Source organism: Osmia bicornis, chromosome 3 (assembly GCF_907164935.1).
Source record: "Osmia bicornis bicornis chromosome 3, iOsmBic2.1, whole genome shotgun sequence".
Lineage (NCBI taxonomy): Eukaryota > Metazoa > Arthropoda > Insecta > Hymenoptera > Megachilidae > Osmia > Osmia bicornis.
Genome location: NC_060218.1, coordinates 8771445 through 8788867, shown reverse-complemented (window position 1 = coordinate 8788867; position 17423 = coordinate 8771445). Strand labels below are relative to the sequence as shown.

Sequence of the window (17423 nt, the reverse complement as noted above, 5' to 3'; positions counted from 1 at the left end):
TGTGGGTGAATTTCATCAATCTAAGTGAGTTTGTTTCGGTTTTCGTTGTGAAAGTATTCGGTCGATTGAGAAAAGTTTAGGATGTGCATAATGTGCTTTCTGATGTTTTTTGATTAAAATAAAGTGCCGGAATTAATGACCCATCAATGGATCGTAAGCAAAGTTGAAATTGCCGGCTTCGTATAATAATGCATAAAATTTTCAAGTCTTACACAAATTAAAGCACAATTTTGTTATTTATTTGGACGTTTCTCAATGGCGTTCGCGTAACGAACGACGAGTTAAACATCTCCCCGCTTTCCACTTAATTGTTATCCAGTTCGTTAGGCAAAGTGTCTGAACGAGCACGGCGGCCGACGAGAAATTATGCAATCGAGTGCAACGCGTCCATGCAACGAGCGCATTCAATTCCTCGCCACGTACGCGCAATCTTTTTTTTTCATACGAGTGTCAAGACGACCATAAAACTGACGATCCTTCGAAGTATCTTTCTTCAGAATTTCAGGAATTTCAATGAAACGTCAACGAGAGCGTTGAAAATGTGAAGAAATGAGTGACGTAATCGCGTACCATTTATAAAAACAAATTAATCACCGTTAATATCTTGATTTTATACGAAATAAAGTTGGTATCTTGAGTCACGCTTCTATTGAAACGAATTAATGACATATGAACGGCAACGTGTACACGTAATTTAGCCACTGTGGGTTCGTGTGTCTGTGGGAATGGAACACAGGTAACGTGCGACAGGTTTCTGTCCCCACTATTACCGCTCGTTACAATAAAAATGGGGCCAAAATGTTAACCACTTTCTAGACTGGCGAGAAGCACACGTTATGAGACCGACTAATTAACCGAAATTCATTCCCCTTGATTAACTGATCATAAAATCTCTTCCTGTTTTTAGGAATAATCGTTCACTAGACCTTGTTACATAAATTCAATTCCACGGAAGAAGAGAAGCCTATTGACCGCCACTGAGGGTCATTACAGTCTATTGAATAATTAAAAATAAAAAGGAGAAAAGCAATTTTGAATAGCATTATGATTACAACAATAATGCAAAATAGAAAATTTGAAATTTAAATTAAAAAATTGTGTTACATTACGTACTTTGTTAGAATTTAATTATCTTTACAAAACAAAGTTGCATCCACGGGATAGTTGCATGCAATCATGTTCACTTTTTATTCCTTCTGCAAGAAATTAGTCAGATTTTTTACCTGAGAAAACACTCGCAATCAGTTAACAAGTTGAATTCGTGCATCTGTACGATAATGGAGGTAGTAGCTGTGCCAGTGAACATCCACCTGGTATCCCACATTCAACTAACAGTAAATACAAAGTCGTCTGCGATAGGACATCCGCGAGCCATGGTATTCTCGTTAAAAAAAAAGACACGTATAAACTCGGCCATCTAGCCACCTCTGCGACACGCTCCAGCGAGAAAAGCGGGAACGCCGCGCCGAGACGGCGGCGCGGAAGAGGCGTCGCGACGGAGCAATCGCAACTTTTCAAGGAAAAATGACTCCACTTATAATTAACAATTATGCCAGGATACCCAAAGGTTTAAAGAACATTAGGAAAAGGAATGCGGGTACGATTGGTCGAATTCGGTGCGTCACGCCTCACGCGCATGCGTTCTAGATTATCGCAGGCTATTGGCCGATGCAAGTCATGATTGTGAATATAATAATTAATTAACAAATGAACTAGACCTATGTGGGCGTTCGCAGTGTCCAAAAGCTTGCGTGAACGTTCGTCGTGGCAGGAAAACTTGTTACAACCGCCTGGACACGAAACCGGAAAGCCTCTCGAACCGGTAACAACAAATCCGAGGAAAAAATTGTGTTACGTCAAAAGTCAGTCGGTTGGATCGTTTAATGGCACCAGATCGCGGAAAAAATCAATATAAAAGCGAGTAGATCGACTGATCCATTGCCATTTGCTGTAAATTGGAAGGCAAGAAACGGTACTGCATTTATTTTAAGAAGAATACTTTTCGCATTCTTCATTTTAACATCGATGCATTAGCAAGATTGAAATGCTCAACGATAAGTTTATCTTTTATTAGCATCATTCCTCCGTCTTCCATGCAATTATTTGCATTTCACAGAAATCTATTAAGAAGATCGCAGAATTGGGCACGCGAGGAGATATTCGAATAATCTCTAATTTATATAATGACACGAAATGGAATGTCAACCCGTGTTACAGTGATCGTTCCGTTTATAACGGTAATGTTTACGCGGAACCAGGGAACCTGTCGTTATTCGGTGAAGCCGTGGAAAACAATCGTAGGTTTAGAAAAAAAAAACGAGAGTTTTCAACGCGGAACGAGCAGTCGTAATGATAGCCTGCAATAGCTGGTTTTAGCTAAGTGCTAGTTACGTTGCTTCTTTCACTCTACGAAATAATATTTTAAACGATATCTACTATGTTTAGGTATCTATTGCTATGTATGTACATTCGAAAATTTGACACTATTTAAGCGTTAAAATATAGGATAGAATAATTTATAGTAGGTCATCAAATTATTAGAGCCACTCGCATAAATTGACGATTCTACATAAAAACATAAATTAATTCTTAAATGAAAACCGAGTTAAACAGAGTTCCTGTTACTTTTTTATGATGTATCGATGCTTGTAAAATTATGATACACGGTTGAAAAAAGTGAAAGTTCTTGATTGCCCTGGAAATTCTCTGGACCTCAACCCCATTGAAAATTTATGAGAATATTTATTACTAGTAATAAATGTCAACTGATTGAACGTTTGACAGAAGTATGGGCTAGAAATAAAGCAATCAAAATAAATTGCTTAAAATTCATCGAAAATATGCCGAAAAAAATTGAGGCGTAAATATAATCTTTTAAATGTACTTATTTATTTTTATCAGTATTTTTTGTATATTAATAGTGAAGAATTATTGATTAAAAGTTAAAATTGTGGCTCTATTTCTACACAAATATGAAAAACCTATTTCTCATACCGTGGCTCTAATAATTTGATTACCCACTGTATACTACTTCAATTAGGTAAACATTTTAATTTTCACTTATTGAATATTGTAAAATTTAGTATACAACTGGAAGTATGAATAACGAGTAAATATCAATTCAAATTTTACCGCACATACGTTTCTCGCAAGTAACAGGCGGGCACAGATATTCTATATATAAAAGAGCTCCTCCTATTGGTAGTCTTTTGGTGAACGTCGAAGGGAAAGGACAAGAGGAAGGGTTGTTGTTTTTTTTCCTGGGGAAGCCTGATTTCAGCGCAGTTATACATTAATTTCTTTTTATAATAGGAATGAATATATGCCCTTTATAGGATGTTTCAGGTGCTCAGCCAGCCGGCAGTAATCGGAAACAAGTTTTTTCACTCGGAACTTACTGACCGGCGCGGCGTCGCGTCAGCGTTTTATAGCTCACCCCCATGCACCCCGCTTGAAGCTTACTCTGACATCGTTTTTCTCCCCTGTTTTTTGTTTACGATGTGTGTGACCTACTTTTTCTACGTCTTACTATTATCCATTCATCACTCATTGATGACTGCAAGTTTCTTTACAGACGTGCAACTCCGGAACGGATGGTCCTAACGACTTGCAACAAAGTGTATTATTATTGTCATGCTTTCTTCTATACCTCCGATATAATTTCGCGTGATTATTTTTACGTTGAAAATTAATTATATTAGAAGGTGAATTAATATTATAGCAGTACTCGAATGAAATTTATACGGGAGGTTAGTTGCTAACGTGTTAACACGTGACATTTACTTTGGAACCGGGTTCTCTCGCGTCACAAAATTGTTAAAGAAAAGTTCCGAGGTCAGTGATAAATGAAACGCGACCAGGACCGGTTCGATTAGTGGACAAAACTCATGGCTCCCTTTCAAAAGCTTGCTGTTCCTTTCTGTCGAGTGATAATTACTATTACTATTAATATACAATCTTGAATCGGTGCCAAATCACTGGTGATTCTGATCAACTAATACAATCAAACATTTTCTTCTTTTCCAGTAGTATTATTTTAATTTGTAATCAGCACATGTACATGGAGAAACAGATCTCAATCTCTTCTTCGACTTATACATATTTGAACTTGAAAAATTTCTAAAAGAAATTAAAACGTTGGAATAATATTTCACGTTTGAATTTTTCAGTATAAAACAGCCATTCGTGACGGTTCTGCGGTTCTTGTGGATTTAATTTCGATGCCTAAAGCAATAATAATAAGTGGACCGTAATTACGATTTTAAATTCACTTATACAGTTACCAGCTGCAATTTCTACCAATCGTTTCGAGTTCAACGCGTTCACGTTCTGACATTGTAAACGTAGAAACGGAACCGTAGGTTATCAGATTGTAGAATATAAATGAAAGGAAAATGCAATGTCAGTCGCTGAACGCAATATTTAGTTCGCTGAATCAAGCAGAACTGGTATCTCTGTTTTGTTTATCTTTTTATCTGAATCGTCCGTTCATCTAAATGGTATAAAGTAACGGTTAGCATACGGGATTGCATAATGCACTTTAAACGTAGAAATGCAACCGTGCCGTGGCACCGGCACTAATTGCGGTCGCAATGGGTTGCATGTAAAAAACGCGCATTGAAAACCAACATGTACGTTCCAGGTACTTGCTTCGTGGAAGCCGTTTCAACTCCCGTTTTGCTCCTCTTTTTATCGTTTTTTCATTTTCAACGAGGAAAAATCACTTTGATTTTTGAATATTCTTAATATTTGGTTTATTATGCAGAATTGAAACGTTTAGATTATTCTAACGTTCGGGATAATCAGATTTGCTACGGTATCGTTAAAATATACGAGAGCTACTGAATATTCAATAATTATAGAAAATGAAAGTAGGACGTTTACGTTCATGGTGTTTTCGTCTTTTCTCAGTTCTGCTATCAGAATCACGACGCCGCGTCTCATAATGCACAACGCGTCGCGATGCACTAAACTAAACGACGATGGGTCGTTAGAAAAGCATTGTGGGTTGAAAATGTGCACGTGGGTTGGCAAATATGTCACGAACGTACCAAGGCACGCCTGCAGATTTCCATGGAGGAGTTGGCCAAGTTATTTGTTTGTCCACACAAGAATACTTCTAACCTTTTACAATTTAACTATAAATTTCTACATACCCCACCGTGTTTTCAACATAACAAAAATAACTACCACATCCGTTACTAGTCCTTGAAAATGGTGAATGATTAAACATCTATGCTTTTCGACAGAGTAAATATTTATTTTCCTTAATTTACTGCGGATTTAATAGCCTTGCTAATCGCGGCTATCTTCTATCGTTTGAAAAATAAAAAAATTTCTAACGGTATGCTCGGAATTTTCACGGTACAGCGAAGAAACCCCTATTTGCCCGCATTCCCCTGTACCACAGACAAGCCGCTATTATCTGTTCCCAGCTTTCGTTTTATTTTCCAAGCTACGAACTGACACACGGCGCAACGCTCACGAAACATCTGCGATTTCTATACGCTTGAACGATCATTCGATTCATCCGTCGAATACTGAACGGATCGAGATCCGTTCAAACATACACGAGATTCTATGCGAGCTGCTTTTCTGCATGTTTCGCGTTCCAACGCTCGGGATTTATTTGATTCGAACGTGATCTCGGGTAGATCTAGAATAACGTGGCTGCTCGATGTCGAAAGAATTAATTTTTTGTTGGAAGCTACAAGCGATACTATGTTACAAATGTTGTTTATTCTTACTGAAAATAGAATACTGGTCATAGGTCTGCGTTAATTTGGAGATTGAAGCAATTATAATATTATAATAACAAGCTCGTACTGGGAGAATTGCAATTTTTATTTTCTTATTTTAAATAGACTGTAACGTGTCAAATACAATATCATAGTGTCCGTTCGTCTAGTGAAAAATCACTGACTTTGGAGTCCAAGTTTAACCGCAGCAAATATCATAAATCTAATTATTTAATAAAAGCGTTAAAATAATTAACATAATCATCTAATAAAAGCTTTAGAATTTTCAATAATTTATTTGAAATTACAAAATACACTAGATGAACGGACACTATGATTGATATTGTACATGTGGGTGTCATATAGTAGGCGACATGTTACAAGTGGGAGTTGTTACGCGACTGATTAGTTATCTTATTAATGATTACATGAATGCTCGCATTATCAGCTAAAATAGTGAAAATTCATTTTACCAACTTTCTACGATCCCCCCACCCGAATCACCCATCGATCTTACAAATTAAGGTTCAACGATCTCAGGAACGCAACACAATTTTCACGTTGCCAGGATTTCCTTCGTTGCGCCGTTTGATCGCACCATTGGCCGCGTATGACAAACAACTTTCTACGTTTCTTGCGTAACGTTGTCGGCAACGTATCAACGTTCGTTCCTGAATTTCGTACCTGTTATAATAGCTATAATATTTAGCAACACCTGGAAAAATTCGTCACCCTACAACTCGCGCGGATAATTCAGTGACTCGATACACCGTGTAATCAGTCTACTACTTCGAGACTTAACGAGCTGCTGCATGGAGTAAGAGAATCTTGAACCAAGCTCTGTACAGTGTGATTTAGGACCGCTGAAAGGAGCGAGGATATTTATAGGTACGAAAGGATTGCAGCCGGATACGAGCGAGCACGCGCGTGTTACCGATTCGTAACGCGAGTAGTGATAGCTTAGAAATCATTTTGAGTCATTTCAAATATTCAAAGTGTCATATAAATGATGGTTTTTCTTTTTAAAAAAAAAATGCAATATAGAAAAAGAAGATACTACACTTCGCTATAATACTTGAAGGAATCGTTAATAATAAAATAAGTATAAAATGAAAAATTCTCGAAAGTGGAACCTTCTTACCTCACAGTGCTATTTTCCCTAGTAAATTTATCATGGTTAGTTGTGTAATTCCAAATTTGAATGTGATTGAATTGCTTGACAATTTGCAACGGTGACTATCTAATACCCATTACTAGACACCGTGTAGTTTAGTCCTACCTTGCGGAGAATTCAAGATCGCCATTGCTATTCCGCATTCCGGCAAGGATCGCATACTTTTACCGTTTTGCACGTGGACAACGAAGCGTGTTCCTAGAGATTTAGTCTGTTTTCTCCTGTTATCGCGCGTAATGACTATCATTAGAAGAGGACGTTACTCGTTAGACTTTCTTACTTAGCTAGCTTTTGTTGGGGTGATTGATTGACGTGTGCGTGATTTAGAATCAAAAGACTTTTGCTTTTATTTCAGCGGCTTGATTGCTGCGGAATGTCATCGGTAATTGGCGCCTCTAATTTTGTATAGTCGAATAATTAAGTAATAAAGAAGAGGATGAGCTTTGAATAGTACTAAAATAATAATAGCCGAACATCAAATGCAATAGGAGATCTTAATTATTATATGAAAGGTGATAGAATAAGAATTGTAAATTTAATTGAGCATCGCCTTTTCCATTTGTAATAAAAGCAGAATGAAATATACATAGCTCTAGAGATTAAAGGTGTGCAATGAAAGTGAACATTAATACAGAATAGAAATTCCAGATCGTGTTCATAGCTCGGTTATGAATCTCAAGTGGAAAATATGAAAATTTTCTAACGCGAGCCTCTAATCTACGATCGCAGGAATGGAAGGACGCTTATTATAATTACAAAGTGGCTGATCCTTACGAGCTGAGTACATTCGTCTTGCTTTCTTCTTACGTAAAAATATCGTTGACGTTTGCTGTGATAATGTCTTCCGTATTCGAACATCTAAAGAATGTGTTTATTTAATTGCAGATGAGCTAAGCTATTACGAGATCCAAGAAGCATTTGTAAATTACACGATCGATGAATTCATGCTGAAACAGACAGGTCGTTGAAAAACGTTCTATAATATAATGCTTAACGAATTGGAACTTCGTTTCGCTTTCTTGATATTCTTTGTTACTGTTTTGCAACAAAGTAAACGACTTTGGCTCCCGACTCTAAGATTCAAGACTTTCGATTTTAATTAGATGAAATTTGTAAAATGGGAACTTGGAAGTTGTTTTCGTCATCGACTTGGTACTCGCAGTATGATTCCATATAGACTATAAATACCAAGGATTCGTCCGGAGAGTCGGCGACGCACGGTACTTAGAAATTCTGAACTTTGCGATTTCTCACCTTCTATTTTCTTATACTTATTTTAAACCTTCAACTTAATTTGTCACACATCATAAAAGCTATTCGAATAATCACTCGAAGGCGGAGGAGGAAGAAGAATCATCGCGGATGGATGTTGGAGGACGAAAGCACGGTTACAACGGTAAACGTCCTAGGACGAAGGACAACGGGTTGTCGGCACCATTATGCGTCATCGAATCGTTAAGTCAACGATGACCACGAGCAACGGGATTACGCACACGCGGATACGGGATCTCGCGGATCGTTCGAGCCATAAAGTTGTAATTTGCCGAATGATCGATCGGTCTTCTGCGTGTCGTCGAAGCGTGGGTCGACTACGATTATTCGTTGCATGACGAAATAACAGGAAGACGACAAGTATATCGATAGAAAGTCCTGGCGAACGACGAAGCGAAATTATAAAGCAGAAACGTAAGAAGAAGATCGTTGAAGCTTTTTTATTATTCGATGAAAACGATCGCCGATACTCTCTCCGTCGAAGATGTCAGATTATTAAAAAAAAAGAAACGGAACGAAGAAAGAGGAAGAGAAGGTGGTAGCTGTAAAGAAACCATAAAGGCGCGAGATTCGTTCCTGATCGAAGCGACGGAGAAAGTACTCGCGCGTAAGAAATTCAAGCTGTTCGCAGGAATCTCGTGACACAGGAATTCTCTGCTTTCCTACAATTCAGTTTCACAATCGACGGTTAGATAATAACAATCAGAAATACCGAGGAAACATTGCATTTTCTTTTCTGTACATTTGCAACATCGATTTTTCATGAACGGTAAGGTAACGATTCATTTTTCAACGAGGTTCACGTTTGTCTTTGGGAATGAAGAAACGGGAAACGAACTTTCTCCGGTAGAAGAAATTCAATCTCCTTTGTTACCGATCGATCGGTGAAACGAGTTTTGGTAGAGAATCTTTCTTTCTCACACAGAGAAAACTGAATCACGATGTTTGAAATCGAGTCCCGTTGCAAAATTGATTTCGACACGATCTAAATTTATCCGTGATCGAACGTATGGCAATCAAACGATCGTTGTATGAAAGGAGCATAACGGAACGAAGCACGGCGATCGAGAAGGATAAAAAATGGACAATTTCCATTCATCATACTAGTTATAAATATTGTTTTATTATTTTGAAAATTAGAATCATTGTATTAATCGTGGCTCGAAAATACTCTAATATTATTCCAATAATTGGAATGTGCCTAAAGATTATAATAATCATGAAACCTTGTAAATTTAGCCGTGGAAACGGCAGACAGGACCAGTTTTCTGAAATTCTTGTTGGACTCTTTAGTTGACTGGATTCTTTCTCGCGATATTTTCGAGGTTCCAATCGTTTCGCGTTCAACGACATCCGACGAAATGGACTCGGTTGTCGTAAACTGGACACTAAACGACCCTGTATCAAACGTTTTTGGACGAGAACTGTTTTCTTTTTTCCGTTGTGGGTATCAAATCCCGTTTGATTCGATTAGTTATTCCTTCGGATTAGGTTTCTCCGTGGTGCTATTTTAGAATTACGGTTTTTGAGTTTCAAATTGGTATTTCATTATTTTTGAGTCCCATTAAAAAAAGAAGCATTTATTATTAATAAGTTATTAGGTTCGTTAGATCTACATTCTCCTAAAAATTCCTATGCTCTTGATTTTCCAATCAGAACAATCATTTACGCCATTAATAACACCAATTTCCTTGAGAGCAAGTGAGTACATAAATGAAGTTCATAAGGGGTTGGAGAACGAAACAAGGTGCTCGTTAGTACATGACACGGAATTAATGCAACATGTCCAAGTTGCTAATAGGATGACGTTAATGAGGATCGACGAAGGAACGTGGTTACAGGTTTTCGAGGTCGTAACTGTCGAATAGCCGAAGGAAACTCAGAATTCACGACGAGTCGATATTTCAGGCCAACAGACGTTCAGGCAAAACACGTAAATAGGTTTCTAGGAGGATATTTTTTCTCTTTCCTTGAAAACTAGTTCTGTCGCATAGGAATGTCTTAGATCGCATTGATGAGAGGACTAGTCGAGCTTGCGACACGATGCTGTTACAAAATCCTTATACGCGCTGTTCTGTACCATTAATCTTATTGTCAGATCGAAAGATATTACTGGAGAAAATAAGACTTGATTTTTTGGAACAAAGATTTATAAAAAAATATTGTATACTTTTTAAATCACAAGAACATTAAAAATTGAATACAACATCCTTCTCCAGATCATTTATTCTCCCCAGGAAAGAAAAAATGATCAACTCTTAAATCAAACTTTCGTCCAGCAAAGAAACAGCACAAAAACACGAAGATGAATTGGTTTTCCGTTCGGTATGTCCTTAATTTCTTAGCAACGACTTCGTGAACTTGAATTCCAGTGACGGACAGTGTGCCACTCTCGAGGCGGGGACCATTCAGAAAACGAGGAAGCAAAAGGTTTGCCAGTGATGTCACGTAACGACCCGTTAGGAAGGCCTTTTGTTAACACGGTTGCATAAGATTATGCAAAAATCTGGGTCACCGATCGGACAAGAGAAACCAATCCGGGCTTCGATCCGTACCGGAGTACGTTATTACACTGCATCTGTCGTATCGGCTGGCTTTATACGGTTTAGAACACGCGACACGTACGAACAGGGCCCGTTAACAGCGATCGCGTGCGATCTGTCATCGTGGAATTCCAACGCGTTTCCTCCTTCGAAACGCTCTGAATATCTGCTCGAAGCAACGAAAGTGCATGGCTTTATGTACGCTTGCAGACGATTGGACGTTGAACGCGGAAGCGGATATTTTGTCGTTTCGATTGATGCTGTTCTGATTTTTATTCGATTTTGGATTGAAGCAAATTGGTAGGCGTGGAGGAGCAGTATTGGTAATGATAGGATCGGTGTTGGTGCTTTAGGTGATAATAGGATTCGTATTGGTAGTGTTGGCGATAGAAGCATTCGTGTCGGTAGTATTATTAATAATAGAATCAATATTGCTAGTATCGGCAATAACAGAATCGGTATCGGTAGAATCGGCAATAATAGAATCGGTATCGGTAGAATCAGCAATAATAGAATCGGTATCGGTGACATTAACAATACTAAAATCGGTATCGGTAGAATCGGCAATAATAGAATCGGTATCGGTGACATTAATAATACTAAAATCGGTATTGGTAGTATCGGCAATAACAGAATCGGTATCGGTAGAATCGGCAATAATAGAATCGGTATCGGTGACATTAACAATACTAAAATCGGTATCGGTAGAATCGGCAATAATAGAATCGGTATCGGGGATATTAACAATACTAAAATCGGTATCGATAGAATCGGCAATAATAGATTCGGTATCGATGACATTAACAATACTAAAATCGATATCAGTAGTATCGGCAATAATAGAATCCGTATCGATGTTATTAAAAATAATAGAATCCGCATCGGTAGTATTAGCGATAGTAGAATCTTCATCGGTAGTATACCGTGCCGTCCCTATCAGCAAAAGTAGAATCACTATTACTAGCGCCACTAATACTAATACCAGTTTTATGGGAGAGTCTCCCGAGTATAAAATAAGAAAGTGAGATCGGTGATTAAGAAGCGGTCAGCATCTCGGAAACTTGTAGGTCATCAAAGCGAATCGCAGGTGGGAGCGATAGAGAAGAAACGTACGTGTTTCTTTTCTCACTCGAGCACACGGATGAGTTCGAGTTCGTGAAATTAGGACCCTGGTCCGAGGACTCGATACAAGGGAATGCAAACTTTCATCGCCTGGAGCACTCGGACGCCGGGAGAGTGATCTCCACGTGTCCACTTTCATGAACCGAGCACTCCCGTGGCACATTTTTTTTTTTTACCACGGATGCGAGACTTTACTGTCTTCCTTGTAATTAACCTTCTCATTCATTCTTCCCTTACAATACGAGTCTCTGCGAAATGCAATTTTTATTATAAATTAATTTCTAATCATTTTCTGGAAAATTTATTACATTTGTAATTACTTGTATAAAAAAACATGTATTTTCTTTATTTATATAACGTAGACGAACGCAGATATATACACAAATTTATTGGTAATTACTCCTATATAAGGGTATGTATTTTATATTAGAGCTACCACTGACATGAATTTCGTAATAAAGATAAGATCAGTAATCGAGGTTATCGATCTTGGGAGAATGATCTGGAAAAATTAATTAACGTCACTGAGCGGACGTAAATAGGACGCTGGGTCATGATGACCGTGACATGGCACGTCCCTTTCCAATTCTTACGTTGTCCTTGATCAAGACTGAAAACTGTGCGTTTGCTGTTACTTGTATGCACTAGTTGTATGCATTTAAATGCAACTGGCGTTTCAATTTGTTCGGCGGCCTTCCAGGTAGCCGGCGGCCTTTCATTCCTCGTTTCTAATAGAACGGTGCCGGTGAAATGAACAGATTTGTGTATTTCTTCGCTTTTCCTTCGGCAACAAAATGGTATATATTTTTCTTTTTGTTTTAAACATATAAAGGCTTAAAATATTCTGAATGCATCGAAAGAGGGTGAAAATTTCCTCCAAGTTTCTAATATTCGAATTTTGATAACAGCTTCACTCTCAACTCTAATTGAATCGTGTCGACAGCAAAGAAGCATCGTGATCATTGGGAGAAAACTGGGCTACGTGATATTTCGTCGCGGTTTCACTTCGATCGACTGGGAGACATTTACAACTGGCCTCGTAACTTTCAATTAGTCGGAATTTTCCGCATCCTGAGCCTTCAAAACGTTCACAAATTACTTTGATACATCATCATCAAGAATCACTTTCTTCTATCCATGATAAAACATTATGTATTTAAATCTCAACAATTTTCCAACTACTCTGGTGTGCTCTAACGATTCCTTGTTTCTATTCACTCGTTAATTTCAATGATCGGTATGATAATAAAAGAAAGTCGAATAGAATCGTTGAGTCACGGATGCATACATTAACATGAGGTTTATCGTTGTAATTGCATTCCTATGTCGATACACTTCTGTCTCGCGTGTCCTTTTACGTGGGCAGCCCCAGCTGTGACGCAAATGCCACGAAAATGTCGCTCCACCGACTCGTTGCCATTCTGGGTTCCCAGTATTCAATTATTATACAACAGCAATACAATTTAACCCGCGCGAAAACCGTAAATTAAGCATCGATTAAGTGCTTTGACGTTAAAATTAACAAAGTGGAATTAATCGCTACTTTGGTCCTTGAAAGTCCTCATAGACGCGATTGACCCAGTCTTAGACACTGAATTCTTGAAAAATATCAGTTCTCATTGACTCGATATGATACTGGGAGAGACGGAGAAATAGGGAAACGAGATTCGCGCGTGGAACAGAGGCGGTTGCATTATTCCAGGTATTTTTGTCGGCGCCGGTTGGCCTTGCGGACATTACCTCCGGTGTTCCATTCACCATGGCTAAACAGGAGAGATCGTCGTTCGCAAGGATCTCTTGTAAACGAAGCCTCGATTCCAGCCAGCGAGTCAGCGAGGCTCGTTCGTCTTCTCGGTGAAAGAGTCGTCTACGGCTGGTGAATGCGTAATATACGATCGTATCGCGAGCCCTATGCACGATAGATGCCCGCAAACGGACCGTTTGCGGCTTGCAAAACGTCCTCGCCGTCTTTACGCCGATCTTATCGTGCCCGCAGTTTGTTTTCCGACGCGTCTTCGGCGCCTCTTCTCCGACCGCTGTCGCGAATATTTGTCGAAGATAGATTCTTCGGTATTTTTTTTTTTTTTTTTTAAGCGAGAAATTGTGTAAGAATTGGACAGATTAGTTAATTTAAATATTACTCGGAATTTTGATCCACAGTGAAAGTGTTTCTTTCGATAAATTTATTTCCCAAGTTTCAAAGGTGGATACCAGTTTTCGTTTCGCAGCCGTAAGCCCCGAGTCATCGTTCGCGAATCCGCTCCGGCATTAATTGAGGAATTATGTGCCGGCGAGTGATTACATGCATGTTTAATAAAGACGCGAGGCTCCGTTCTATCAAGACTCGTCGACCGCGAAATTAAACATTCATGAAGCCTTCGAGTTACTTCCACCGGGGGAGAATGAAGGAAGAAGAAAACCGCGAATTTACTTGTCCCGTTAAAAAATCGGCTCCTGAACACCGGCGCGTTAATAATTATTCTTCGTCACGTATTTCTGTTTATTTTCAGGATCATATGGGTCACAAGAATTTACGCGACGCATTGTTACGTCGCGCAGACCGTTACATGAGTTTGTAGCCACGACTATTATCCGTTTAATGTATTCGTAGCCGTTAACGTTAATTCCATTGAACTTATGCAACGCGTCCCTCAAATTTACCTTCATTCACTAATTCGCCTCACGACGCTATCAATTTCGATCTAACGCTCGTTCGTGTCCACTTTCTCACGAGTCTAATCAGAAATCTGTAGAGGTATGTGGAAATATGTATACAGTAGAACTACATTTGTCTGAACGATATTTTCCTTGATCGATTGAATTTATTAGAGATCTTATCGGTGAAGCTATTATCCAATTAACTATTAGTCCAATTACCTATATAGTAAAATTTGATAGATAGAGTTTTGAAAAATTGTCATTTGTCATTTGGATAACTTAATACCTCCAAAATTGTATTATTTATTATCAAAAGAGTTGTTCGCTCGAATGACAAAGTGTACAATTTTAATTAATCTAATCGCCAAACATTAGTTATCTACCCTCCTACTCTTTAATCTGCCACGACAAACACGTTAACAAGGAACACCGGTATTCGTGTAAAATGGCTAGTTAATTCCTGGACGGGTTTTAATCGCAGGAAAACAGTTGCACGTACAACGCGACGCGAACAATCGCCACGGTGAGAGCCCCGCGTAAAAGTGGATATCCTATTACTGGAAAACAAGCGCGGTTATCTCGTCTTCAACAGACGGAAGAAACAGCTGTTCACCGAGTGGAATGGTATTCCGATCAGCTTCCTATCCGTCGTCTTCGGGGTTTACACGTTGTAATCACGCCAAAACCGAACTGGCCGACGACAAACCCTTCCTGCATTCGCGAATTGCACAACGCGTTCCGCGACAAGTCTTTTCTCCCTTCTTCGAGGCTACCAATTAGAAAGTGTTTAACGCGTTTACAGCCGGTCGCTGGCTAACCTGATGCAAATGTCGTTTGCACAAGAGCTGACAACTCCAAAGCTGGCCAGAGACTTCAACGCCTGGAGCGCCATGTGCGTCAGTCGACATTCTTTCTTTGAACGAGGAACTAGTTTTTGGAAAAGAAAAATATCCTCGTTCTTTTGGAACAATGACACATTTCGTAAATAGTTCATTTTTAGGTATTTAGAAAAATTAATTGCAAAAATTTGCAATTTTTATCTAGCAAACTGACGTTATGCTGTCAGAGTATATTCTTATAAATAATAACAAATTCACCAAGGTATTTTTCCTGTAATTTAAACGGTGAGCGAATAAATTTTCTTGCAATCCATTAAATTATCCTGAATCAACCGAGATAAATTTCTACTTGGAGCCACGATTCTCCAAGGATCGCGTAGGTGTATAAGGTGACAGGTGAACTCACCCTGGGATCGCGTTTCCACGTCAACGGAGAGCAACAGGATCGCTAGGATTAGCAGTTTCGTGAACCAGAGCCTCCACATGTCTTCGCCCATCTGCTTCCCACGTACCACAAAATTACCAGCTGACTTGGTGCACTCTCATGTAAAATGGTCCCGGATGGATACGTAGCCCGTTACATCGGCACCAAAAAAACCGAACGTTATCTGCACTTAACGCGACCGTTTATCACCTTGCTCGCGAACCGTTCAGTTTCACGAATGAACGCACGAAAAAATAAAATAAATAAATTTATTAAAAAAAAACAGAAAGGGTGGTCGTTGAAAGGGTTTGATAAGAGGAACGATATTATCCACCTGGTCAGCAGACAGAGTGCGGTTAACGAGAGCTACGGTACTCGAAGAGCTGAGCAGTCGACCGATTGACCTTTCTCCGGGTGCGTAACTTTGTCTGTGTCCCGGTGAGGACTGAAGGGGAAGCAAGGCCCGCCGCCGGCTGTTGGGGAACCGGAGAAAGGTGTATCGAGAGAGAGGCCAGAGGCAAGCAGGTAAGACCCCTCTTCTATCGCTCTTTTCCCCTTCTACTTAATATCGTTCCCTCTCTTCTTTGTCTTTCTTACTTGTTTACCTCGTTTTCTCGTTTCCTTCTTCTTAGCGAATGGGCCCGTTCGCGCGACGCGTCGCTCTATTCCTTTTTGATCGTCCCTTTATTGTCATTGTAATTGCACCTGATAATTTTGTCGCGGATGAACGCGGCCTTGTTCTGATATCACGCTCTTCCTTCCTGCTTTTTGGAAAATAAGGGATGATAGATGGATGATTGATTTGACTTCGATATGTAAGGTGAACTGTGACCAACAGGGTTTATTCGAGAAAATTTTAATTAATATTGATTTATGATAAATTTAAAAATGAATGATTCTTGTTCTCAATAATTAGAGCTTCCACATATTTAAATATGCATAGTCAACTTTTCACTGTGGCTGTAGAGTGTTTGGATTTTAAAATCTTTTTTTTTCATTTAAATTATTCAATTTCAATTTCGCAGGAAATCTCTTGGTTAAAGATGGAAGCGAGACAAGATATTGCAACAAATATTCATAAAGAAAGTTGTTCGATTAATTCCAGCAGGGAGCCGGCTCGGACACCGTTCTTTTTTCTCGTCTTTCACGTGGTGGTTGTAGTAAGTTCCTGTATTGCTACTTTCGAACTGTACTGCATGGTCACCCGTTACGTGGTAATTCTACCGACTCTGCCACTGACGTCGCAGCTGTTACATTTCAACTAATCTGTCTATCAAACTACCATTTTGTTAATTGAAAAATCTTCGGAACTCCTTGGTATTCAGCAACTGCAAATTCATAGTAAATTGCATAGAATTGTTGAAGAAATATCCCCTACATCGATTGAAACGTTAAGTTGATTGATGATCAAGGTGAATATAGTATATCTTCAAGTTTTGATATAACATTGATTAGATTTAAATTATGTTCAATGGAATTGTAATTGAAGTCTGATAAATTGAATATTTTCAATTTAATTTGAATTTTGTAACTTATTAGAATGTAAAATATACAGATGAGAAAAGAAACGGGAGAATCTCGACACTCTCTTCGTTTCGAGGATACGCAAAAAATTACTTTCAAAAATAACGGATCCTCGCTTTACTTTTCTCC

General features: G+C 38.9%; 1 protein-coding gene across 1 annotated transcript in view; it reads right to left on the bottom strand.

Annotated features, from left to right (window-relative positions):
* The window catches only part of LOC114872502, a 56226-nt gene extending 40383 nt beyond the window's left edge, over positions 1–15843 (bottom strand). Inside the window, 1 exon segment of the mRNA XM_046285130.1 lies at positions 15753–15843. Within this exon segment, the coding sequence (XP_046141086.1) occupies positions 15753–15843 (91 nt within the window).
* Between the last annotated feature and the right edge of the window lie 1580 nt (positions 15844–17423).